The sequence below is a fragment of the Glycine soja genome, chromosome 9 (assembly GCF_004193775.1).
Source record: "Glycine soja cultivar W05 chromosome 9, ASM419377v2, whole genome shotgun sequence".
Taxonomy (NCBI): domain Eukaryota; kingdom Viridiplantae; phylum Streptophyta; class Magnoliopsida; order Fabales; family Fabaceae; genus Glycine; species Glycine soja.
In genome coordinates, this window is record NC_041010.1 from 47525585 (window position 1) to 47546842 (window position 21258).

At 27.1% G+C, this 21258-nt stretch overlaps 1 protein-coding gene across 1 annotated transcript; it reads right to left on the reverse strand.

Moving 5' to 3' along the window:
- Window positions 1–13371: 13371 nt before the first annotated feature.
- On the reverse strand, window positions 13372–16259 carry LOC114367597 (ammonium transporter 3 member 1-like). The gene is made up of 3 exons (XM_028324787.1): window positions 15625–16259; window positions 14608–14893; window positions 13372–14131 (listed from the first exon to the last, which is right to left on the reverse strand). The coding sequence occupies exons 1-3, from the start codon at window positions 16219–16221 to the stop codon at window positions 13566–13568; spliced, it is 1449 nt and encodes a 482-aa protein (XP_028180588.1). The 5' UTR covers window positions 16222–16259; the 3' UTR covers window positions 13372–13565.
- Between the last annotated feature and the right edge of the window lie 4999 nt (window positions 16260–21258).

Below are 21258 nucleotides of genomic sequence, written 5' to 3' on the forward strand. Positions count from 1 at the left end.
CTTTTAAAAATTAGTAAATAATGTGATTAGCCCATAATAAATGAAAAACATAAATTAAAAGATATAACAAAATATAAAGATAATTCAATTACATAACTATTCAAATCAGAATTTAAAAAACGTATTCAGAATTTTTAATTATGCATGTCTTAATTATTCTTGTATAATAATTAATCTAATTATTCAAAATTTCAAATATTTATATTTATAAATTATTTATAGTTAATTTAAAATTATATAATAATATTTAATAATTGATATAATTATTCAAAATTTCAAAAAAAATTGCAGATTGTTTATAGTTAATTTAAAATTATAGAATTATCTTTATATATACATATTGACAATAATTAACTTAATTTTTAAAATTTCAAATATTTATCATAATAACTTGATAATATTTAATTTTTAATTAAATTTTTTATCTAAAAAGTAAAAATTATTTTAAAAAAAATCCGCTCAAATGTGTAAGGATTCCTCCAAGATTTCTTTACTTTTATTAATACTAGTATAGTGATCCGAGCGATCGATTAGTTTATTACTATATTTTAAAAATCCTAAAATTGTTATTTTAATTTAAGTTTATTAAATATACATTAAAAATTATAACACAAAATTTAGATGAATGATTACAAACAATTAATATAATTCAAGTTTAAAAAAATAATACACTATATTTGACGATAAAAAATTCTTAATTAAATTAAAATATAACTTATGTTACTTAACTACAAATGTTAACAACATCCAGACTTCATAAAAATTATAAGTGCTTAAAAAAAATAAGAAAACACTAAGACTTAATTTAAACTTAAATTGATCTAAATCCATGATAACGACAATGAAAATTGGTATCTATTTGTTTGTTTTCGTTTAAACAATTTACTTATTTAATTTTAATTCGTAACTTTTTTATTTATAGTAATTTACTTTCAATGTGTTACCCAACTTTTTAATATTGATTTATTTCTTTTACTTATTGTAATTTTCTCTCATTTGTTTTTTGATTTTTTATCTTTTAAATCCTTTGTTCGTTTAATTTAAATTTAAATTTATGTCTCTGGATTTTGATTTCTTTATATTATTTGCTTTCATGTTAATTAATTTTTAGTCATAATTGGTTAAATTTTAAAATATTTTTTTTCCAATTTTTTTATTATAATAATTCTTTTTTTGGTCATATTTCATTGTTATAATGATTCGTTTATTTTTTTTCAAAAATTTTGTTGATTATTTTAAATTTATTTTAAATTAAATTGAGAGTTCTTTTAATTTGTTAAAAAAAAATTCAATGCTTTCATTTTATATTATGTTAAACATTTGGCATGATATACATCAGCATGTGTTGCATTTATATTTTTGCTCCGTTTAGTTTTTTTTTCTCTTCATATCACCATGTTTGTATGATGAATAACAAAATATTATTTTAAAATTTAAAAAAACATTAAGAATAAGAAACTCGTTGTTCTAATAAATTCTTATTATAATTGTTTAAATTTTTTAATTCACTTTCATTTTTAATTTTCTTTTTACAATAATTATTTTCTTATCATGTATCTAACAATTTTAAAATTAATCCAGTTATAATAAATTTAATTGTTCAAAATTTCAAATCAAATTGATAACAATTTAATGTAATTATTCAAAATTTCACATACTTATTGTAATTACTTGATAATAATTAATTTATAATCATAAAAAAAAATCTAAAAAATTTTCACCTATACAAAGGATCTTCTCTAAGACTTTTTACTTTTATATATATATATATATATATATATATATATATATAAACATAAGATGATCATCTTATGTGAAGAATGAGAATGACAATTTAAACTGTTTGATCAAAATTCAAAATTAAAAGTATAGATTAAAAATATTTTAAATTCAAATTAAAATATCATTTAATTATAAAATTTCTACAAGATTCACAAAATAGACAATCCAATATTTATTGCATAGAATATTTATCATATCCTATAATATCTCAAACATATTATTACCATCCTGATCATCATCACATGCTCACCACCATCTTTATGAGAATATATCATAAGAGAATAATTATCTTACATAAAAATGAGAATGATCAAACTAAAATATTATTATTTTTTATTTATAGATTAATGGTCTTGATTATTTGAGATATTTCCTAGAGAGAAGTGAGAATTGGAATGAATACACCTTTGATGTGCAGATCAAAATTTCTTCAAGCTTTATCAATGATCAACCCATGATGGAGATTCAAAGATCCTTGATATGTTGATCTCTTGAGAGAAATGTAGAAGAACGTCTTTAGTTGACTATTAGAAAATGTTTTTAAAAGAGGCTTTGCAAAAGAGTCACAAAGGAGATAGAACAAGTGTGGATATTTATAAATTTAACTAAGAAAACAACTTTAATTGATTACCAAAACATGTAATCAATTATTTTGATCAAAATATATTTGTTATGCATTTCTAGAATTATGGTAATCAATTACATCATGTGGTAATCGATTATGTCAAGTAGCACAGAGTTTCGATTGTTTCTGTGAGCCAGTGGAATCGATTACTATATCTAGTAATTGATTAATTCATCTTTCAAAGAGCAATTGAAGTCTTTTAGAAGCAACATAATTGATTATAATAAGTGGTAATTGTTAGTTGCTATTCATGAATTAGTTTAGTATTGAATATTTGCAAAGAAATAGTGCTATACCTCCAATTTATGGGTTTTTTTGTAGGAATTGTACATATTTTTCTTTATTGTGTGATTATATAGAGTAGAAACTCTATTTTTATGACTTAATGTTGAATCCAACTCAGTTTCAGGCCAAAGAAAGAGAAGGTTCAAACAGCTGATGACTCGCTTAGCGAGGCAGATCCGCTCAGCGAGCGGCATCCGCTTAGCGAGGCATCCAACTCGCTTAGTGGATGGAAAACCCTAGAAGAGGATAAGCCAGAGATGTGCTCACCCAGTGCCCAGCCAGCCCATCTAGCGAGGACGTTGTCTCTTCTCGCGCTCAGTGCGCCCACTCTCGCTAAGCGAGCCTTCGGAAGCTAAAAGGTCCAAGAGCCTTTAAAATACCGAAGTTGGCGGAAATGGAGAAGCAGTAGAGAGACGAGTTTGGAGCAACAGAGAGAGCTTAGTCCAGGAAAATAGAGAGAGTTAGGGTTTAGAGGTTGGAGGGGACATCCTTCATCATCTTCTACTAAGTTCTTTCACCAAAAATAGCTTTTTTCTTGTAGTTTTGAGTTTTTGCTTGTAATGGAAGGCTAAGCTTCTTTGTTGGGGAGTTCTACTGAACAATCTTAATGTAATATTCTCACTATCTATTTAATATTATTTTTTTGTGTTCATTGCTTCTATCTATGCTTATTTTACATGTTTGTGGCTTTATCACCCATTTGTATGTGTAGTTAGGCTTTTTAGAATTGGAAAATGCTTTAAAATCTTAGAACTTGATAGAGCAAGCTAGAAATCTGTATGTCTAGGAATGGAGTGTAGTGGTCTAATTCATATTATGTTGTAGGCTTAATGCAACTCTTTTAGAATAAGTTTGTTGAGGGATCAAAGACAAAGTCTAAAGAGAGTTAGGCTCATTTATGTGAGGAATCATGATTTGAGTAGTTTCTCAGCATAAGAACAATAGAATAACATTAAATAGGGAAAAATACATTTTAAACTTTAAGAGAAATTCAGTAGAACGCCCCAACGCTCTTAACTTGATAGTTTTCACTTTTTATAGCTTTAGATATTTTGTTTATGTTCAAATAGATTTTCTAGTACAAAACTCACTATTTTCCTTGTTTTAATCCATATAAGTGTTTGCATATTGAATGTACATGGTTTAGGTGAAACAAATTTCCTGAGGATACGATACTCGGTCTTACCGTTTTATATTACTTGTGCGAATCGGTACACTTGCCGACCAACCCAACATTAATCAATTATTGTGTTACACAGAGCCTATCTTTGGCTCGAAGCAAGCTTGGTAATCGATTACTATATTAGGTAAATGATTAATTTGATACTTCTTGGCTAAATTAATCTCAATAGAAAGATGGTTCTTGTGTGCTAGCCTTTTCATCTTGCAATTGATTAAACATCCTGGTAGTTGATTAAACTTGGAAAACTTGCTTAGCTTCCAAACTCTTATGAATCAAACACTTAGTAATCATGAGTGATTAAAACATGTAGAAGATATAAAACTAATTAATCTAAGAATACACATGTCTCTCTAAACAATCAATATAATGTCACACCTATAAAATGTGTTTTGAAATGTAAAACATCAAAATAAAAACTTAGACTATGAGATGCAAGATCCTTCAACCGCATATACATCTTGTGTGTACATTTTTTTTAGAATATTTTCTTTTTCTTTTAGGGGTGATCCTTTAATATAGAAATTTTTGTATATGTGTGTAATTTTTTCAAGGGGATTGAGGAATTAACCTATTTATGACACAACTTTCACTTATAAAAAACACCATAACTAGCAAAATAAAATGAAAAAAAATGTCATATATGTAAAAAGAAATCTTATTGAAATGTCACTATTAAATTTTTTATTATCTATTATTATATAATTAAAAATTATTAATTTTTTTAATGAAAAAATATATTTCATCCTAAATTCTAAAAGTCATTTTTTTATCAGGATATATACTAGTCAATTTTTATTTAATAATATTTCTAGAATGTAAATAAATTAAAATTAAAAGTTAAAAGTTTAATAAACATATCAACTATTATATTAATATAATTTGAACTTATCTATTTTAGAATATAGTTTTCAAAATATTTTAATAGACAACAAAAAATAATAGAATTACCAATGTAAATATGCATCCATGCATACATACATATATAAAAAGTAATATATTGAATTTTTTATATTCACAAATTCATATAAAAAAAAGTCACATGTTTAATAAATATCTAAAATTTTATATTCTTACCATAATTTTTTAAGAAAAAAATCTCTTTATCTGTTTATTTGTATAAATGATACATTTTTCTATTTGTTAAATATATTTATAAAATAATATTTTTAAAAAATAGAAATTTAAAAAATATATATAGGTATTAAATATTATTTTATTAATATTTATTCATATAAATAAATTCATTTGAAAAGTCAAATGATTAATAAGAACATATACTAAATTTAATAAATATATTATATTTAATATATAAATTTAATAATATTATTAAATTTAATAATATACTGTGTTTTATAAATAAATAAGTGAACAAATAATACTATATAAGGACAGAAAATTATTATTTTTCTATATTTTATAAATATTAAATTAATTAAGATTATTAATAATATTGAATTATAATTTATTTTTCTGTTTAATAAACATGTGTGGAATATAATGAATATTACATTAATTACATTCAAATGAATAATGAATATGTATTACATTTAATATACTATATTTTAAAAATAAAATTTTAATAATATTATTAAAGTTAATATTATACTATAATTGTATTGGTCAATAGATAATAAACTTAAAATGTTTTTTATCTCTAATAAAATAACATTTTTTTGCATTTTCTCTCCAATAAATTTTTTTCATTTGAATTATAAATCGGAAGTAAAATAAAATTAATTAATTTATCAAGAGTAAACACTAATTAAATTTAATAAGCATAATGAATATGACATTAATTACATTCAAGTGATTAATGGATATTCATGTATTAAATTTAATAAATATATTATATATTTAAAAAATAAATTTAATAATATTATTAAATTTAATAGTATTCTGTATTTTAGAAATTAATAAATAATATTAGATAAGAATAAAAACTGTTTTCTCTATATTTTATAACTATTACATTAATTACAATAATATTACATTAAAATAAATTTTATGTTTAATAAATATGTATCAAATATAATAAATATTACATTAATTACATTCATGAATGATTAATAAATATGTAATAAATTTAATAAATATATTATATTTTACAAATAAAAATGTAATAATATTATTAAAGTAAATAATATACTTTATTTGCATTGACCAATAGAAAAAAAATCTCTTTATCTGTTTATTTATATAAATGATACATTTTTCTATTTGTCAAATATATTTATAAAATAATATTTTTAAAAAATAGAAATTTAAAAAATATATATAGGTATTAAATATTATTTTTATTATTATTTTATTAATATTTATTCATATAAATAAATTCATATGAAAAGTCAAATGATTAATAAGAACATATACTAAATTTAATAAATATATTATATTTAAAATATAAATATAATAATATTATTAAATTTAATAATATACTGTGTTTTATAAATAAACAAGTGAACAAATAATACTATATAAGGACAGACAATTAATTTTTTCTATATTTTATAAATATTAAATTAATTAAGATTATTAATAATATTGCATTAAAATTTATTTTTCTGTTTAATAAACATGTGTGGAATATAATGAATATTACATTAATTACATTCAAATGACTAATGAATATGTATTACATTTAATATACTATATTTTAAAAATAAAATTTTAATAATATTATTAAAGTTATTATTATACTATAATTGTATTGGTCAATAGATAATAAACTTAAAATTTTTCTATCTCTAATAAAATAACATTTTTTTACATTTTCTCTCCAATAAATTTTTTTCATTTATAATTATAAATCGGAAGTAAAATAAAATTAATTAATTTATCAAGAGTAAACACTAATTAAATTTAATAAGCATAATGAATATGACATTAATTACATTCAAGTGACTAATGGATATTCATGTATTAAATTTAATAAATATATTATATATTTAAAAAATAAATTTAATAATATTATTAAATTTAATAGTATTCTGTATTTTAGAAATTAATAAATAATATTAGATAAGAATAAAAACTGTTTTCTCTATATTTTATAACTATTACATTAATTACAATAATATTACATTAAAATAAATTTTATGTTTATAAATATGTATCAAATATAATCAATATTACATTAATTACATTCATGAATGATTAATAAATATGTAATAAATTTAATAAATATATTATATTTTACAAGTAAAAATGTAATAATATTATTAAAGTAAATAATATACTTTATTTGCATTGACCAATAGAAAAAAAATCTCTTTATCTGTTTATTTATATAAATGATACATTTTTCTATTTGTTAAATATATTTATAAAATAATATTTTTAAAAAATAGAAATTTAAAAAATATATATAGGTATTAAATATTATTTTTATTATTATTTTATTAATATTTCTTCATATAAATAAATTCATATGAAAATTCAAATGATTAATAAGAACATATACTAAATTTAATAAATATATTATATTTAAAATATAAATTTAATAATATTATTAAATTTAATAATATACTGTGTTTTATAAATAAACAAGTGAACAAATAATACTATGTAAGGACAGAAAATTAATTTTTTCTATATTTTATAAATATTAAATTAATTAAGATTATTAATAATATTGCATTAAAATTTATTTTTCTGTTTAATAAACATGTGTGGAATATAATGAATATTACATTAATTACATTCAAATGACTAATGAATATGTATTACATTTAATATACTATATTTTAAAAATAAAATTTTAATAATATTATTAAAGTTATTATTATACTATAATTGTATTGGTCAATAGATAATAAACTTAAAATTTTTCTATCTCTAATAAAATAACATTTTTTTACATTTTCTCTCCAATAAATTTTTTTCATTTATAATTATAAATCGGAAGTAAAATAAAATTAATTAATTTATCAAGAGTAAACACTAATTAAATTTAATAAGCATAATGAATATGACATTAATTACATTCAAGTGACTAATGGATATTCATGTATTAAATTTAATAAATATATTATATATTTAAAAAATAAATTTAATAATATTATTAAATTTAATAGTATTCTGTATTTTAGAAATTAATAAATAATATTAGATAAGAATAAAAACTGTTTTCTCTATATTTTATAACTATTACATTAATTACAATAATATTACATTAAAATAAATTTTATGTTTATAAATATGTATCAAATATAATCAATATTACATTAATTACATTCATGAATGATTAATAAATATGTAATAAATTTAATAAATATATTATATTTTACAAGTAAAAATGTAATAATATTATTAAAGTAAATAATATACTTTATTTGCATTGACCAATAGAAAAAAAATCTCTTTATCTGTTTATTTATATAAATGATACATTTTTCTATTTGTTAAATATATTTATAAAATAATATTTTTAAAAAATAGAAATTTAAAAAATATATATAGGTATTAAATATTATTTTTATTATTATTTTATTAATATTTCTTCATATAAATAAATTCATATGAAAATTCAAATGATTAATAAGAACATATACTAAATTTAATAAATATATTATATTTAAAATATAAATTTAATAATATTATTAAATTTAATAATATACTGTGTTTTATAAATAAACAAGTGAACAAATAATACTATGTAAGGACAGAAAATTAATTTTTTCTATATTTTATAAATATTAAATTAATTAAGATTATTAATAATATTGCATTAAAATTTATTTTTCTGTTTAATAAACATGTGTGGAATATAATGAATATTACATTAATTACATTCAAATGACTAATGAATAAGTATTACATTTAATATACTATATTTTAAAAATAAAATTTTAATAATATTATTAAAGTTAATATTATACTATAATTGTATTGGTCAATAGATAATAAACTTAAAATGTTTTTTATCTCTAATAAAATAACATTTTTTTGCATTTTCTCTCCAATAATTTTTTTTCATTGATAATTATAAATCGAAGTAAAATAAAATTAATTAATTTATCAAGAGTAAACACTAATTAAATTTAATAAGCATAATGAATATGACATTAATTACATTCAAGTGATTAATGGATATTCATGTATTAAATTTAATAAATAAATTTAATAATATTATTAAATTTAATAGTATTCTGTATTTTAGAAATTAATAAATAATATTAGATAAGAATAAAAACTGTTTTCTCTATATTTTATAACTATTACATTAATTACAATAATATTACATTAAAATAAATTTTATGTTTAATAAATATGTATCAAATATAATAAATATTACATTAATTACATTCATGAATGATTAATAAATATGTAATAAATTTAATAAATATATTATATTTTACAAATAAAAATGTAATAATATTATTAAAGTAAATAATATACTTTATTTGCATTGACCAATAGAAAATTCTAGACACACCTTGACCTCACCCATCACGAGACTCAAATTCTTTATATTCATGTATGCCTTGACAGCTCCGGACACAGAAAACCTAGCCATTCTACTCTAATCCAATGTAGTCATAGCTATTGCAAACATGTCCTCTCTTCCATAATGAAGCAATTTTAATTTCTTCTTCATCCATTGATCATATTCCTTCAATTTTTATTTGTTTTTGACTAAATTCTTATGATCTCCAATACAAGCTTGTTGTGCAGTCACCTCCACCAGATCCTAAAGCCAACAAACATCTCAACACCTATGTTGTGCGTTGATCCAGTCCTGAGCAGAATGTCACTGATCGATGAATCTTTCAACGACCATGATTTCCTTGATTAATTACATCATGATCTTGTACCATTGTATTTTGTTGGATGACTCTAAATGAGTTGCTTTCGGGGATTTTAGTTTGAAGATCAAGCAAGCTCTCCGATATCTCGTAGCTCATAGATCTTCAATCAAAATCTACAATCAAGATCTCCGACATCTATACGGTTAAAGAGAATGTTTTGAGGATTAATTTCTCCAAAATATTTGCAAGTGAGCTATCATCACCGTAATCAAACTTGAGTCCACCATTTCTTGAACATTCACAAAGTGGAATAGTCTTATATATTGGAGTTTGAAGACCTTTTACGCAACACGAAGAATATAACCGCAGCAAGAGTTATTGAAGTTTGCTTCACTCTTTGAGTCCACCATTTCTGGAACTGCAGCAATTAATAGCGCTATATGAGAAGCCTCGCATAGTGAAATAGTCTCAATGAAATTTGTGGTAATACGAAAAATAGTCTTGTTATGAATAAGTAAAGTATATAAAAACCATTAGATTAATGTTATATGTACAAGCATTTCATTGAATTTATTGAGCAACAGTTAATTAATTCTTGTATTTATTTCTTCACATGTGCTCTCTGCATGTCTATTACAACCAAATCCCTTATTTTATATAACTCATACCTCGAAAATTTCCGTGTGGCTTTTAAATTCATAATGAGATCATCTTTGTTCCATTTCTAAACAAGTAGATATTATAAATGAGTCATGACTATTGAGATTTGAGACAAGTTGCACTAGTAGACATTGAACTAGTTGTATATAGCTTTGAACACGCCCTGTACGTAATCCAATCTCTTCAGTAGTCAGTGGGCAACGTCCCTGATTTCTCAAGACTTCATCAATATTGAGAGTTCATTAATACCCTTCCCTGGCAAAGCACCTGGTGGTACTTCACTAGACCAAGTTTTCCAGCTCTTTCTCCAACAACCTGGTCTAAATATTGCTGTGTTGCACATAAATTTATTTGGTTCTGTTGCTGATGGGGGAAGGGTAAGGGTACAACAAGGATAGGACGGTTACTTACTAGTGAAATTTGTAATAATTTGGTCTGCACTTATGAAAAATAAAATAGTCCATCAGTTTCGAATTGAGAAGCCAAATAGTGAATTAGTAAAATGATTTTTATTTTTTAGTATTTTGTTAATAACCTTAATTTTGTTTTATAGTTTGTAACACAGATTAAAAATTTTAGTTTAACAAAATTTCCACACCGGGAAAGTTAACTGGTTCAGGGAAAATATAGGGACTATTTGTGAGTCAAGGTGAGAAGTCGTAGCCGTATCCATCAGGATGTAGATACAAAATTTACTTAACTGTTTGTAATATGAACATGCTGGCACCCTTGGTTCCCATCAATAAATATTTCTTTGTTGATTGAAAACAAACGCCTTGTAGATTCATAAAGAAGTAAAGTACTCTAAATGCTTCTCACGAGGCAAAAGCTCGTTACTTTTTAAGCAATGTTATGTCGTTTTCTTTTAGCATGTCTTCTGATTGATTTAAAAAGTTCAATGTACTTTTTATTTGTTTTTCAAACTCTAGTGTGGGAACTAGAGAAAGAATGATCATGGCAAGAAACAAACTTAATGGTAATTTCAGAATGAGGAAAAACGTCATGGAATATCATAAACAAAATGTCTCTATGCAAATCCAAATGCAAAATGGAAGTACTCAGCTCTTTTACACTGCACTGTTATCGGATGTTTCTTATTGCATGAAACGTACTCTTCATATTAAAGTTTTTATGTTTTACATTTTTCTGATTCTTAAATACTAGACAATATAAAAAATACAGAAAACATGATATAAAATTTGCAAGAGATGTGTGTATTCAGTGAGAAAGAAAATGAGAGGTCCTAGAACAAATGTAAGAAAAAGTCTCATTGAATAAGAATACAAAAGTTGAACAATGTATAAGTGATCAAAAGATGCATAAATAACATAACAATGATGTATAGAAAAGATGGAGTGTTGTGACTTGTGAGAGTGCCTGAGTGTACTCTTGGTTTTTTTCAGTGTATGAAGAGTGTGTCTATTTATTATGTAGAGAGGAGAGGATTCAATCAGCGGTGATCCCTTTTGTGAAGGAGAGACTCTGTTGTATGACATCTTTGAAGCCTAATTTTATGTGGTGAAAGAGAGTGGACAAAACAATATTGGTGAGTGGCTGTTGTTTTTGTCTTGACTGAGTACAAAATGAGTCAAATGTGTGTGAGAAGATTATGCTGTGAGCTGCATCCCTAGGTAGTGTGAGATGATGTTGTGATGGTGTGAAAATGAGCGTGTTAATGATGTTTGATATAGATATTAAAATGAGCGTGTATATATGCTATCTTGTGTTATGTACATGTGAAAAAGAGAACACAGCATAAAATGTTACACAGTTATGTAGAATAGTCGCATTGTGTAACTTCCAGTTGTGCCTTCTCAATGTTATTCTATCAATATCTATATCTCGTTCAATTCTCTCTAATCTGTGCCACTTTCTGTCTCTTTGTTGTCAAAAGGGGCTTTTTCGTTAGATGACAGTGAGAACCAAGACGTGGATATTAAGTTATATAAAGACATTTAATTATTTTCATAATACATGTACAACTTACAAAATAGTGTTAACTTTTGTTTTTACTATTTCTTATACTGAAACAAATTTATCAAATTTGAAATTGTTAAATTTGTATTTGAAATCTTGTATATAAGTAGGTAAATTAAATAATCATACTTTTGTTTATATTGCAACGATTTTTTTAAAAATAAAAACTTGATTCTGAACAAATCATTAATAATTTTGCAACAAAAAATGTAAGAACGATGAATTTCAAAAATTTATGAGGGTATAAAGTTCTCAATTTGTCGTGGGCACCAAAATGTCAAGACTGACCCTGGTATGTGCTAGCTGTCTTTGTTCAGTGCATGATGAGTGTGGTTGTAAGCACCCACCAAGTTCATTACTCATTTTCATCGCTAAAAGGAACCGAATCCATGAGATGATGGGGTGAATGTTTTGCAAAGAGCGTGAGAGAAAAATAAATGTTATAGATGGAGAGTTGCTATATATATGCATGGTTGATATTTAAAACCTTATTATTGTGCTTTCCATTCCCCATATATAGATCTTTTGTAATGGAAATAACATGATTGCCATGCAGTGGATTAGGGTTTGCATGTGGGCTGACTCCTCTATGTTCATATTTTTCTCTCCACATCCTGGACAACCACTTATGATGACAAGGGTTGGCATAAACTCTTGATATATATACGAAGATTGGCATAAATTCTTTTATGTATTTCACTTAGGATCGATCGAGTAGCATAACATAACTTATTTCGGTGACACGGCTACCAAAAGCTCTTTAGTAGATTGGGATTTCACTACGAGAAACAAGATTTCTTCGTCAAGTAAATTGGGAAACTCTTCAATTAGTAATTAGTTATTGACACAATTAATTGTATTCGAAAATCAAAATCAACATATACTAATATTTTATTTTATTTTTATCAAGATACAAATGTTTAGAATCTTATATATATTGACTTACAAGTCCACTAGCGTAACCACGACCTTGTGAGCAGATAAAAAAGATGTCATAGAAAGAAGTATCAGCTTAAGGAAACATAATATAAATATTACGTATGCATGAATTAGCCATACCTGAGAACTAACATCAATCGTACTACTAGTAACATGGTCCACAAACAATAATATATACAATCGAAATTTCCGTTAGTGATCTTATTCATTTGTTCTGAAGAATGAACATAGGGAAAGTAAAATAAACAAAGTAGATGTATCCTAGGACCCAAAGAACAATGAGACATTCACGACCTTTTATTTCACATTAATATATGTTTCTGAAAACAAGACCAAGACCAATACAACGACATATCATACTATATATTTAGTTCGACATCATCTCAACCGTGCCGCCACGCTTCTTCTTGGGGCCACCAGCTTCAACATCATCATATAATGAACTTCCATACTTAGAACTTGAGTTTTCAAGCTTATCACCCTGACCCCAGATTGCATAAGCTTCTTCCCCATGAGCAGCCTCATCACCTATCTCCATATCCTCTTCAGACATTCTCAACGGAACAAAAATTCTAATGAAGAGGCAAATCAAACTTGTGCTGATAACATTGACAAAGATAACAAAGATAATCCCAAGGATTTGGACCCCCATTTGCCTGAACCCGGTACTGACCTTCTTCGAACCTAAACCATAAAAGAAACCAACGTATTGACCATCAGTTCCATAGAACAATTTGTTAAGTCTTGGATCAGCAAAGAGTCCAGTGAGGAGTCCTCCTAGGGTTCCTGCAATGGCATGAGTGTGGAACACTGCCATTGTATCATCAACCTTCTGCAGTAGCTTTGATCTCTTATGGACCACCATCATGGTGAACCATGGAATTGAGCCAGATAACACTCCCATTATAAGTGCTGCCCATCCCTCCACAACACCTGAACAAGACAAGGAAGGAACAATTATACCATGAAACATTCTAATTAGTTCCTACTCACTATAGTACACCCAAAAAAAAGAAAGTAAGTTACACTGACACCTTTGCGATTTCTTGAGGTTGCATGCCATCCTACTGGTTTTTTAAAACGTTTATAACAATCTCTCTTATAAGAGTACATGGTTCAATGTTTTCAAGGAGATCATTTAATAATAAATATAAGATTAATATAGTAGTGGTTTAGGAAGAAAGAGGAGAGAGATGGTAGGTTTAAATCCTCTCATTAATAAAAACTAATAAATTAACCTTAACATATATAAGATATTAGTGTAATATTTTTCAAACAATTAAGAGATTATTGTAAGAGTTGAAAAAGAAGGGATATTGAGAAAATTTGACAAATTAATTTCAAAGAATATCGGTATAATTTACTCAAAAAAATTATATAAATAAATATGGAGATTGAAGTTTAGAAACCTGCAGCAGGGGTTATGCAAACCAAGCCAGTGATCATGCCTTGAACAGCTCCAATGACAGAAGGCTTTCGGAAAAAGAGGACATCAAGGATGACCCAAGTGAGCAAGCTGGTAGCAGTGCAAGCATGGGTGTTGAGGACGGCAAGGGAAGCATCCGAGTTTACTGTGTATGGATCTCCTCCGTTGAAGCCCGTCCACCCCATCCACAGCAGCCCTGCCCCTGCCAGCATCAGAAGAATGTTGTTTGGAGGGAACCTTTCCCTGTCCTTGTTTAGCCGTGGCCCAACCTGTCAAATCATTTACATGTGTATGCACTCATCGTTATTCTTTTTCTATGTTACTTTGATTGCTTGGTGCATGCTTAGAGTCATCATATATAGACACTTATGTATAATATTGTACACACCATATATTTTTTCTCTTTCTCTCTCTAGATATCATCTAGTGATGGGTGTCCATGAATTTTATTTTGAAAAATTGTAAATGATGACTACCCCTATTTTGAGATGGAGGGAAAAAATATATAGTAAGAAAAAAAAAACAGAGAGAGAAAAGTGATGAATGTAGCAAGTGATGAAAAGATAATCAAGAAGAAAAATGGGATGAAAGTGAGATAGAAGAAAAATTAAGTGAAAGAATGTGCAATTATTTTTCAAGAAAAGTGATTCTTGAACATCCATATGCTAGTAATAAACACTCAGAGAGAGAGAAACAAATAGAAAATATATATAGAAGTAGTGTAAATATGTTAAGTGATATGACCTAAGGAAAAAAAATAGAGAAAAACTTTGAGTCTCAATGGAGTGTTTTGCAACGTTAGTGTTTCCAACTTTGGTTTTAACTTTATTTGTGTTGTACATGCATTCTAAGAACAAACAAAAGGTTAAATAGGTGAAGATTGTGACAAAGAAAAGACACAATAAACTAAATATTAATCATAGTAAAAGGAATTAATTAAGCCTAGCCTAAAAATATATTGGACGAATTAATCAAAGCATACAAAAATCTTATTGCTTACCCAATATGCAGCCGTGAATCCTGCAACCCCGGAAGACAAATGGATCACATATCCACCTGAGTAGTCTATTATCCCCATTTTGGTCAAAAACCCACTAGAACTCCATATGCTGAAAGCTGTGAAGGTGTATGAGAAAGTGAGCCACAAAGGCACAAACAACATCCAAGCATAGAAGTTCATGCGCCCCAACACAGCCCCAGCAATGAGAATCAAAGTGATGGCAGCAAAGACACACTGGAAATACACCATTGTGGCATTTGGGAATGCCCCCAAAAAGGCCCTCTTGAAAAGGTAAGCATGTTCAAGTGACATAGCAGGCTTTCCCCAGAAAGGAAGAAGCTCATCACCAAAAGACATTCTGTATCCCCACACAACCCAACAGAAAAACACACATGCAAAAGCATAGAGTGACATGAATGCTGAGTTCACTGCCCATTTCTTCTTCACTGCTCCACCGTACAAGATTATGAGCCCTGGAACACTTTGGAGACCAACTAGGGTTGCAGCTATTAGCTGCCATGCATTGTCTGCTCTGCTAAACCATTCAGGGCTTCCATCACCAGGCAGAAGGTTTGAGGGTAATGGCACGCCAGACATTTTTTCCACTTTTTTTTTATTGTTTTGTTTTGTTTGAGTGAATAATGGATTGAGTGTTTTTAAGACTAATAGATGAAGCTATATATATGCATAGAATAATTATTAGATCAAGGGTTAGTGGTGGTACCTTATATGAATTTAATTTGTAGGACCTTGTTTTGATTCTCACGACAAGCTGTAGAAGTGTTGTCATAACTCTTAAATTGTTCTTTCTGTCAAAAAACAACTCTTAAATTGTTCTAGGCCATGTCGCTCATAATATTAATGATTAAACTTAGGCGGGTATTACAAACATTTTTTGCCAACGGGATCAACAAAGCTCGTTGGTGTCTTAGTACGCAACTGTCTTTCAGTAACAAGAAGGCTATTGTAATATATATTCAGAATCTTCTTTGTACTAGAATATAATTAAAACAGCATACATTCACTCTAATCATAGGTGTTTTTTCACGTACCATTTCCCCTACATTATTTTAATGATAAAGAAATATATTACCCACTAGGGTAAGTGACCATTGCATCATGCGATTTTTATACTTGTACTATGCATATAGAAAACTTTTCAATGAAAAATAATAATAAAATACAATAAATAATACTATTTCTAGTCCTATTTATAAGAAATAAGTGATAGTGTAAAATGCATTACACATCACTTAATTCTTATGAACAGAACAAGAGATATCATATTATCACCTGTTTTTTTATAAATAAGACAGGGGAGACATGCAGTAACATTTAGACTATAATTGGTAAAAACTGATGAAATCAAGTACATGTACTGAAGAAATTTTTATTTCAAATGATAAATAAGCTAATTAGATATATAATACTAATAAGAAATAATCAAATCCTCCAACCATAAAACTTATATATAAAGATGTATAATATAATAAAATTAATATAATATGCATATATGTGTGTTTTTAATAATAAATATATGTTTATTCTCTCTCTATATATATATTTTGTGATATATATATATATATATATATATATGAAACAAATTAAAATAAATCAAAATACTCATAATAGAGATAAGTCAAAATAACACGAAACAATATAAAATATGAACCATGAAATGTTACAAAATAAGTGAACCTGAGATGCAAAATAAAATACAATGAAGTAAAAATAATAATAACACTGAAACATGACTACGGGTCTTCCTCCTCCTCTAATATGTACATCTTGTTGCTAGGTCTGATTAAGCGAGAGTCAATGGGCACTCTATGGACGTATAAGCGTCAAGAATAAGGGTAACCATCCTCAGGTCAAGCATGGACTTAAGATCTTAAGCCATCGTCTCAAATAACGCCTATAAAAAATAAATATAAATAAGTACTATGAAAGTTTGATTATTGCTCAATACATAGGGAAGAAAGATACAGACACTTAAATGACAATCATGAGAATTACTCAAAGAAGCTAAATGCTTCAAAGGGAGTTCTAGTCTAATATATGGATGAGAAACAGTAGAACCACTCCAAGTATTCATCCATGCATGCCCGCAAATAAGACCTAAATAAGGCTATGTTTGGGTTGATGATGAATAACGGAACAGAATGGATAAGAGTGGAATGGATCAAAAATATAATTCCATTATTTGGGTAATTCATAAAAGAACAGAACAAATATTTTGTTACATCGTTTGAAAAGAGAACGGAATGAAATAAATTATAACTTTCCATTTTCTGTATTGCCCCTAATTTTAAAGTGACTTCTTTTTTTATCATCATGGCTGCATGAAGTGTGTATTGGCATTTTTTTTTCTTCATTTTTTTAAGTCCATTATATTCTACAATTCGTCAAGCAAATGGTTTCTCCACTCATAAAAAGAGTGTTAGTTGTAATTCACTTAGTTAGTCAGCCTGTTATATTGTTAGTTACAATTGCACAGACTTTCTTACATGAGGGAGTCATTGTTAAGTGCAGTGTTAGAGATATGTGAATAATAAAATTTCTCTTCCTATCTCTTTCTCTATCTGTGTGCGCGCATGTTCTCCATCACTAAGAAACTTTGTGTGTGTAGTTGTGTGTGTGAAAGTGTTTCAATAAATTGGTATTCAGAGCTATCTATATTGTGTGTGTGAGTGTTTCAACAAATTGGTATTTAGAGTTATATATGTTTCCTGGAATCACATGCTTCCGCGCACAAAGGTGACATCTTCCAATGAAATCTTCCGGCTTCTCTATCCATTCTCAATGGCAAGAATTATCATAGGTGGTGTGTCCCAATGAGAGTAATCCTTCACTTCCAAGACATCACATAAATTGTACAGCGACATGTTCAAGAACTTGGAACAAATCCTAGTGAGGCGCAAAGGGCAGCTTATCATGATGCAAACAAGAATGAATCTTGATGAAAAGGTGAAGAGCAAGATCAAATTTTCTTACAATGGTACTGTGACTGCAAAAGGTATTGGCATGATGATCCAGAGAAAAGATGAGCAAGGATCCTTCATTAGTGATGTGTTGTATGTTCCCAACATGAAGAATAATCTTCTCAGTCTCGTACAAGGAGAAAAGCTACTCAATTAACATGGAGCATAGTCAATTAAAAATGTTTGACAGCATAGGAATACTGATCTTGAAGGCTCCTCTTTCAAAAAATAGAACCTTCGAGATTGGGATTCAAATTATGGAGCACCAATTAATGCTTAGCCACAGTAATTAGTGATGAGAGTTGGGTGTGGCATCACAGGCTTGGGCATCTGAATTTCAGAAGCTTAAATCTATTGGGAAACTAGAGTATGGTGCATGGTCTTCCTCCAATTGGAATGCCAAAGCGATTGTGTGTTGAATCCTGTGAGTCCAAGCAACCAAGAAATTCCTTCAAGTTACAAATCAGATCCAACGAAAAGCTTGAGGTGATATTTTCAAATGTTTGTGGCCCCTTAGAAGTCAAAACATTGGAAGGTAACAACTACTTTATGTCTTCTATTGATGAAATTACTAGAAAAATGTGGATTTATCTCAGAGAAAAAGAGTGAAGTGTTTGATATATTCATATATAAGGGAGTCATTGGTAAGTGCAGTGTTAGAGATATGTGAATAATAAAACTTCTCTCCCTATCTCTTTCTCTATCTGTGTGTATGCATATTCTTCATCACTAAAGAATCTGTGAGTGTTTCAACAAAGAAAAGTTGAAATTCTACATTTTCCCAATTTCCCTTTGAACAACAATTGAAACTTGAGAAGAATATAAATGTGGAATTCTATAATTTAAAAAACTGTAACTTATAAAGAAGAGTAAGATAGAGGTTCAGTTAGAAAGAATAAAGCACATAACAAGAATATCTGAGGAAGAGATGCTAACAGTTACAGGATTAAATTAGATATTTTAAAACTTAGCAATAACCGTTCCATCCCTTTCCCCTCCCTTCCATCAATCCAAACAAAACCTTAGGCAAAAGTGCTCATCTAGTCCTATTGTCTATAATGTAGGAGAGATACCGACTAAACCTCTCATCATATACCTCGACAAAGGGCATTTTTGCTTGGTAATGACAAGCACAGAATGAGAAATCCCCTATATGTGTCCAAATTGTCGTAGCACCCTCTCAACTAGATGGATGCGCAATAAAAGGGCCAAATTTAAAGAAGTAAATGTCATGGAAGGTCTACTCTTCTATGTGTAATACCTAGGGCTTATAAATGACCACAACATATCTAGCATTTATCTCGTCACGATCACCTTATCGGAGACCTTCAAAGCCTTCCATCTAAAAGCACCATGAGACCTCTTAGTATATATAGTATTCTTTTCATGATAGTAAATGCTCATATGTTAATGCATGCAAAACCATTAACATATTGATTAATTGTCATCAAACAAATAACACAAGTCATAGGAAAAAAATGGCACCAATAGTAGAGTCATATATCCTCTAATTTGCTGTGTATAAGGCAAGATAGCAATGCTAAATTAACCGTACATGCAACAACACATTTTTTATGTTTTAGTTAAATTCCTACACTTAAAACTCATGTTTTAGTCCCTTTACAATTTTTGTTCAAATGTTTTGGTCCCTATTAAAACCTCTCCATTTTACTTCTTTCTCCCCCTTCTTCTCATTTCCCCTCTCTATTTCCTTATCAACATCTCCTTCCTCATTTAATTTTTGCGGGTTCTGTTTGTTTTAAATCCTCTTACATCAAACTCATTGGCCCTGAATTGGAGAATCTTGAAATTACAAAGTTCGTGAAATGTAATTTAAAATTAATGGTCCAAACAAGAATCAAACCTATAACTTTCAGGTTATTAGCCGAACGCTCTAACCAACTGAGCTAATAAGTCAATTACATTATAAAATAAATAATATTATTATACATAACACTAAAATTTCTATGTATATTTAACGCGCATATAAATTTCAATAATAAATTTTGTGACAATTAATTTTGATATAATTCATACGAATTATTTAATCCGTATATTTTTTTATAAATAAAAAATATTTACTATTACAAAATTATATATAAAGCATATTAATACTTAAAGAAAAATAAAACTTTAAGAAATTAAAAAAAAAAAAAAAAACAGATGAAATTGATCTGTATGCTTTATATGGATGAACTCTATTTGTATAAATCATATGGATCAACTTGATCTGTATGTTTTATACAGATGAATTTCATACTTACGGATCAACTTCATCCGTATAATTCATACGGATCAAATTAATTCGCATGTGAAAAATTTACTTACGGATCACCATTCAGACAGAAAAAGTAACTTTAAAAGGAACAATAAGTCAAAGACATTTTGGACATTAATCAAAAATGCTAGACGCACCTAACAACACCCAAACTAAAATTGATTGTGTAAAACTGCAAAAAAAATATAAATAATTGCTAAATTGACAAGAAATTGAAAACAAAAATGCTTCTACAATGCATCACCACTAAGGTGATTTTTGGCAGTTATGCATGATGGCAGCATTAGATGATCTAGAAAATGAATCAAATGACAACTTTCATGTTCTCAAGTGTTTTATGCAACAAGATTAAAAAGACGCGGAAAGTCCCACCAA

Coding starts and splice junctions, on each gene's coding strand:
- LOC114367597 (XM_028324787.1), bottom strand. CDS start 16,221: ATGTCTGGCGTGCCATTACCCTCAAACCTTCTGCCTGGTGATGGAAGC. Junction 14,894..15,624: donor GATTCACGGCTGCATATTGG/GTAAGCAATAAG, acceptor ATGATTTGACAG/GTTGGGCCACGGCTAAACAA. Junction 14,132..14,607: donor TTGCATAACCCCTGCTGCAG/GTTTCTAAACTT, acceptor TGTCTTGTTCAG/GTGTTGTGGAGGGATGGGCA.